The sequence below is a fragment of the Trachymyrmex cornetzi genome, unplaced genomic scaffold (genome assembly GCF_001594075.2).
Source record: "Trachymyrmex cornetzi isolate Tcor2-1 unplaced genomic scaffold, Tcor1.1 scaffold226, whole genome shotgun sequence".
NCBI classification, from domain to species: Eukaryota; Metazoa; Arthropoda; class Insecta; order Hymenoptera; family Formicidae; genus Trachymyrmex; species Trachymyrmex cornetzi.
In genome coordinates this window covers 15,820-22,215 of record NW_017296912.1, presented here as the reverse complement: position 1 = coordinate 22,215, position 6,396 = coordinate 15,820, and the positions used below count along the sequence as shown (strand labels likewise).

Here is a 6,396-nt window from a genome sequence, read left to right as displayed (position 1 = left end):
ATTTTTTTACAGTGTAAGTGGCTTGTGTCGTATCGTGTCCAATCATGTGCAAAGTAACGATAAACGTAACTGTAAAATTCGTTACCGTTACCAAAAAAATGTAACTTCGTTACCGTTACAAAGAAAAAAAGTAACGCAGTTACTAGTAAAGTTACCAAAAAAGTAACTTGTAACTGTAACTTCGTTACAAGTAACGAGTTACTTCCATTCCCTGAATATACATAGTATAATATATAGTATAATCTAATATAGTATGTATGTATATGTATCTGTCTTATTTTAATATACAAAAAATATTTTGTTTAAATATACATTTCAATTACATTTAACATATATATATACACATGTACTTTTTTTTTATCGTACCTCATTTACATCATATAATTTTTCAACATAATTTTTTTTATACTAAAAGTGATTTTAAAAGTTTCTTCACAATTAATGATTTACATATCCGTGTTTAATATTATATGTTAATGAAGTAATATTGCAGAGAGGGTTTTTTTTCGATTATCCGAAATTCATATGTTTGAAATTCATAGGTTCTTATTGGCGCTCTCGTAGCCGTCTGTTCGGTCTGTTTCGCCGGTGCCGGCGCCGGAGTGATTCCTGCAGCGATTCCGGCAATTCCAGCGGCGCCCGCAGCTCTGACAGTCGGTACCTACGCCACGAGTTACAATGCACATGCCATCAATCACGCCATTGCCGCTCCATACGTAGCGGCTCCACCATTGGCTTATTCCGCTTATTCCGCTTATCCCGCTCTACCGGCGGCGGCTTATTCGGCTTATTCCGCCCCTATCATCGCCGGAAGACGCTAAAAACAGCTGAAAAAAAAAACAACATTAAACCATACTGACCTCTGTCTGTTAGATCTGACAAACACTAATTGGCAATTGATATATCGACATACGATATCTAATTTTTTTCATAATTTCTTCTTTACATTATACAATGATATACACCTTGTGATTGTGATTTTTTATTCCATTCCATCTATTTTCCGTCCTTTACACAAATCCTGATTCTCTGCAGTGGTTTGTGATCAAGTCTCGCGATCAATTCTTTATTGAAACTCTTATATTTACGTAGCAGTAAGTGATTCGTTGCATAGAAGAGACTATGACTTCAATCGCGAGGCGAAATTCAAAGAAAAAAAAAAGCTTAATGCACCTTTTATCTCTGTGGATTCCACTGTAAAAAGGATAATTTTGAATGAAAGAAAATACATCTCTCTGCTTAATCATTGCCATATTCTATTAATATTAACTTACAATATTAATGTCGATAAACCTGATACAAATATAGTCTGTGCCACATTTTGTACTCGTAAACATTTCTTTTGAATCTTTCTTTTTGTCATGTACACGCAAATACATATGTATGTAAATCCCCTGCAGCACAAAGTTGCACAAAAGTTATAGTAACATTGCATGTTACAGCAATATTGCAGAGGCTTTGCAGCGATATTGCTGCAAATTCAGTGCTGTATGGGATATATACATATATACATTTATATTTTAATACAGATGTATCTCGTTTGTTGTCCTTACATTATGCACAATGTACAAATTATGATATAGGAGCCTATTCTATAACTCTTAACGATATTCTATAATTCTTAACGCTACAGTTACAATCGTTAAGAATTACAGAATAGGCTACTAAAAAAAAAAAATTAAAACGCAAACATGAATTATTATATTTGAACAAAAATCGACGATTGAAGTAAATGTGAAATGGTAACTATTCTTAATGGCAGAAAAAATGTGAAAAACCTACATAAAAAAGTTTAACAAAATATTCTTAAGTCATCATGTAAAATTATCTGCGCGAGTGCACGAGTGAAGCGTTTCCCCCCCCCCCCCCCCCATCCTCTTTAATCGCTACGTTTTGCTAAAAGTTGTGTGTATACAATATAACAATGAACGCCTTTCGATTTGGCACAAGAGTTACAATATTTTTAGATCTTTGGTTTCGATAAATGGCTAGAGAGAGTAAAATCCAGAAATCTGGAAGCGACACGAAAATTAATGTGTTACACGCGAGCTTATAAATCGTCTTCATGCGCACATTCGCGTGAAACACGTCGATATATGTATGCGTGTGCGTGTACACATCACACACACGCGCGCACGCACGCAACTCGCACACGCACAAATTTTCTGTCTCTTTTGAGACTCTGAAACTTACGTAATTGCTACGCTTGTATTTCTAAGCGTAAATAATGTCGCTCAAGTTAAAGAAACGTAATATTATTGAATTGAGTACCTATAAAATAAAACATGTTACATTACGTTTTACTTCTATAATAGAGTACGTTTGTTTCACGTGTGCGTGTGTGTTATTAATTTTTCTCGCTAAAAAAATTCGACGAGAAAGCGTAAGATTTTAAACAAAATTCAAACAAATTTGAATTTGCATTTACGATAAATACATGTATTTGAACAAATTATTCGCGATTGCGGAAATACTTGTTAAAACTTATAGCTAATTCGCAATGGCTAATGCATATGTAATGACTAGAATAAAAACAAACGTTACAATCTGTTATCACCATGCAGAGATACACTTATCTAGCTACCGTATTAGGCATCTTGATAATTTCACATATTTCATAAATATCAGAGCATCCCAGATAATACACAGAGCATATTTAACAATTTGTAAATAATATAAATTTCGAAACAATTTTATTGTTCGCGCAGACATCTTTGAAATCTTTTCTTTTTTCTTTGTATGTGAACAAATTCTAATTTAATTTTTTAATCTCTAAAATTGCATAATTTTTGCAAAAATTATGCTGCTCCGGGATGCTTTTGTTATCATCAAAGCCACGTTAAATGGAGTATTTCTTGATGGAGTATAGGTCCGAAATAGAAGAATATAAGCTAAGAGAGGTAACAACTTTTTAAAATCTTAATTATCACGGACGTGGCATTGGATCACGACGTAATTTTGTTTTCTTTTTTCTTCTCTCTTTCTTCAACGATTACTCTACAAACGATATACTCGTCACACATACATGTTCTGCATACACAGCTTATCGGAGAAGGGTAAACAATAAATAATTTAACAGCTATATAATTACGGATAAACGAACTTTCCTCTATCGATACCCGGTCATGTTGGAATAGATTTTTCTTCGTAAAATCTCGTGCTACTTGACTTTTTTTTAAAAAAATAATATCTGTTTGTGTGTCCTGGATGTACCAAGACTACCGAGTACACTTTTGTCGTGTTAAATGACGATATTACGACTGTCTGTCATACGATATTAGTGAATTTTTTTTATTATTATTTCCTTGAGTCGAAAAGTTTTTTCTTTGCTAACTTTTTTAATCACGCGCGTGTATGTCAAAATGTTCATCACCGATTTAAATATTAAATTGATCGCGAAATTAAGACATAACTTTGCGTTACTCTTTATAATGTATGAACTATGAAAATGGCAGTTCCCGCCTGCGATGCGAGCGTGTCGCGATGTAAAAACCATGTACAGTTAAGTAATTAGCAATAAAAACAAAATAAAATCATTTGGAAAAGTAATTATAAAAGGAGCCAAAGACATGTATAATAAAAGTTGCTGAGAAGATATTGACTATAAACCACCACGGAAATCTGACAATTTGTCAGTGACAATCAATAATAACCGGGATAATGATGATATCCGGATCTCGGAGGATGATACGGGGCCGGACTCACGGGATAACTAGGATTGTATCCTGATAAAGGAGGTGGAGGTGGAGATAGCATTCGACCTTCGCCGACGTCAGGTACTACATGTGTCGTAGTCGAGCCAACGGGTTGTGAACTGGTAATGACACGAGTACCAGATCCATGCAGATGATGCGATCTGGAAAGACTTAGATCGACACTGTGCCTGCCACCGGGAGTGAGATCTAAGCTGACCACTCGTACGACCTCGTTATGCGGATAAGGTGGCGGTGGTGGGGGTGGCGACATAGAGTAACTGCCCGTTCTACTGAGGTCCACGCTTTGTCGTTCGCCGATGTCGTACAAATGATGATGATGATAGCGGGTATTTTGCATCTGGGCGCCAAAACTGTGGTGAAAACCCCGAGCCGACATGTCTAAACCCTGAAGTTCACCACTATTAAGCACCAATGGCTCAAAATTGGATCTCTCCCGGGTGAAATCTTGTTCGAGCGTGTCGTACTTGTACGACGTCGAGAGATCTAGCTGCAATGCCTTCTCCTTCACAGACAAACTAAGATTCTGCGCCACCGAGTCACCCTCGTCGCTCGAGAGATTATCCGTTGGTACTTGATGATGATGCATGTCCTGGTAGCGGTGATTCGGCGTAGCTGACGGCGACACCAAATCTTCTTGCTGCATGTGTATGTAATTTGGTGAGGAGACGCGTGGCATCTCCTCGTGATGCAGATACTGCTCGATATTGTGCGTTCGCGAAGTGTTGTAGTCGACCGGTCGATGCAAATGATAATCTACGTGTAAGTGGCTAGGAGGAGTGTGTCGGTCGTCTGGAGTTGGCGCGGGCGACATTAGTTGCTCTTCTTGCTGTACGATGTATGAGTCTAGATGATTCGGCGATCGCGACTGCGGTATCGGTGACTGCAGCTGACTCGAAATAGAGTAGAGATTAGTCTCGCGATCATTGTCCTCCAAAATCGGACTGGATACTGTTCCTATGTCCCTCTCGGCGGCATCCAGAGCCGCCTCCACTAGCAAACTTGCATTCGCGCTTTCCGTCCTGCTACGGTATACGTTTAATCGCAATTTGTTGCTTTCTAATAAATTTGGCGTTGTCGCACTGGTGCGTGAGACCGCTTTCTCGCTACCATCCTTTCTACCATCCTCAAAATCATAAATGTCGGAAGATGACGCCGAAACAGCCGGTAAATGAACAGCGATGTCAGACGTAGGCGGTGGATTGAATTCAGTTAGCCACTTTTTGCTGCCCTTGCTCAACGTCCTCGATGGGTCGTATAGATCAACTTCCGTATGCTCATTCTCCATCGTTGTCTCAAGTCCACTGATCAAGGATGCAGTTTGCGTAGCCGGAACACAAGGCTCTTGTTGTTCCGTCTTATACTTTGCCGTAGAATTTGCTTCACTTTGCAATGAATCCACAATGACGTTGTGAGTAGAACCTGTCATTGCTGCTGCTGTCGATGCCGAAGCTAACACTGACACCGAGATCGATATCGATATCGGCGCTGATGAAGTTGTTGAGTTGTCTGAAGTTGACGATACTGGTGACGATATCGACAATGGTGCTGGTACCGATGCTAGTATCGGTGCTGATAGCGGTGCTGATACCGGTGTTAGTATTGGTGTCGGTACTGATACCGGTACTGGTACCGATACCGGTGCCGATGCCTCGACTTTCAAACTGCTCTCCGAGCTGCAGTCATCCAGAGATGGCAAACTGTTGCTATTGTCCTGCTACATAGGAGTATATAATAAGAAAAGAAATCTTACTAGATGTTACATAAAACTATATTAACGATAGAGCTCACTTGTGAATTTCTTCTGCTGGAATGAATGATCCTTCCACAAGGCACGTCCTCAACGAGACCACCGCTGTACGCGTCAAAAGTGTACGCCACGGACCTCTCGATTTTCGGCATCATCGCCTCTGTAAGGCCGTGTACCTTCTTGTAATGGAACTGTAGGCATTGTTTCGTAGTGAAAGCTGCCTTACAGCTATTCTCTTTACACCTGATGAAGAGAAGACCATATGTGTAAGTAACAGGTGCGCTCATTATGAGAAAAATAATAATACTAATACAATATTGAAGGAATTCACCTAAATGGTTTCACACCGCTATGAGTCAGCATATGTATTTTCAAATTGCTCTTGTTCTGGAACATTTTTCCACATCGATCGCACGTGGCCGCAGCAATAACATCTTTGTGATGTACTTCCTTCATATGCCGCTGTAGAGCTGCTCGAGAACCCAAAAGTTTCAAGCATAATTTACATTGAAATTCCCTAAGCACTTCGGCCATATCTGCACAATATTAAAACATATTGCATGTAAAATACAAGAAAAATAAAGATGGAAATACACTGCATTGCTTGCAAATTAATTACACGCCATTACCGCTGTGCATCCTCTTGATGTGTACTTTCAGTTTTTGTGGCTGGCAAAATTTGCGGCCGCAAAAATCGCATAACGGTCGCGCACGATGTGGATTCTGTGAGCATCCGTAAGTTCGGTGCATTTCTAAGTAATTCAGCCTTAAGAAAAACTTTTTACAATATTGACATTGATATGCGCCGCGACCCTCGTGCAACTCTGCTGCGTGTTTCATAATATTATCCTTGCCGAGTACTGTAGCGCCGCAAACCTAAAAAATGAGAAATAATCCAATAATCTAAAAGCAGTCAAATATTATATATATATA

At 38.9% G+C, this 6,396-nt stretch overlaps 2 protein-coding genes across 3 annotated transcripts in view; one reads left to right on the top strand and one right to left on the bottom strand.

Annotated features, from left to right (window-relative positions):
• LOC108760531 (cuticle protein 16.5) overlaps nt 1-1,033 on the top strand; it is a 1,905-nt gene extending 872 nt beyond the window's left edge. Inside the window, exon 2 of the mRNA XM_018506546.1 lies at nt 543-1,033. Coding sequence (XP_018362048.1) covers nt 543-821 — 279 coding nt within the window. The 3' untranslated portion in view covers nt 822-1,033. The remainder of the gene's footprint in view (nt 1-542) is intronic.
• Nucleotides 1,034-2,744: 1,711 nt separating this feature from the next.
• Nucleotides 2,745-6,396, bottom strand: part of LOC108760539 (uncharacterized) — a 7,433-nt gene continuing 3,781 nt past the window's right edge. Inside the window, exons 5-8 of one of the 2 annotated variants that reach the window (XM_018506556.1) lie at nt 6,093-6,339; nt 5,795-5,999; nt 5,505-5,706; nt 2,745-5,430 (exon numbers count right to left, since the gene is read on the bottom strand). In XM_018506556.1, the coding sequence (XP_018362058.1) occupies nt 3,643-5,430; nt 5,505-5,706; nt 5,795-5,999; nt 6,093-6,339 (2,442 nt within the window). In that variant the 3' untranslated portion in view covers nt 2,745-3,642. The remainder of the gene's footprint in view (nt 5,431-5,504; nt 5,707-5,794; nt 6,000-6,092; nt 6,340-6,396) is intronic. The other variant, XM_018506557.1, reaches the window with a different exon arrangement.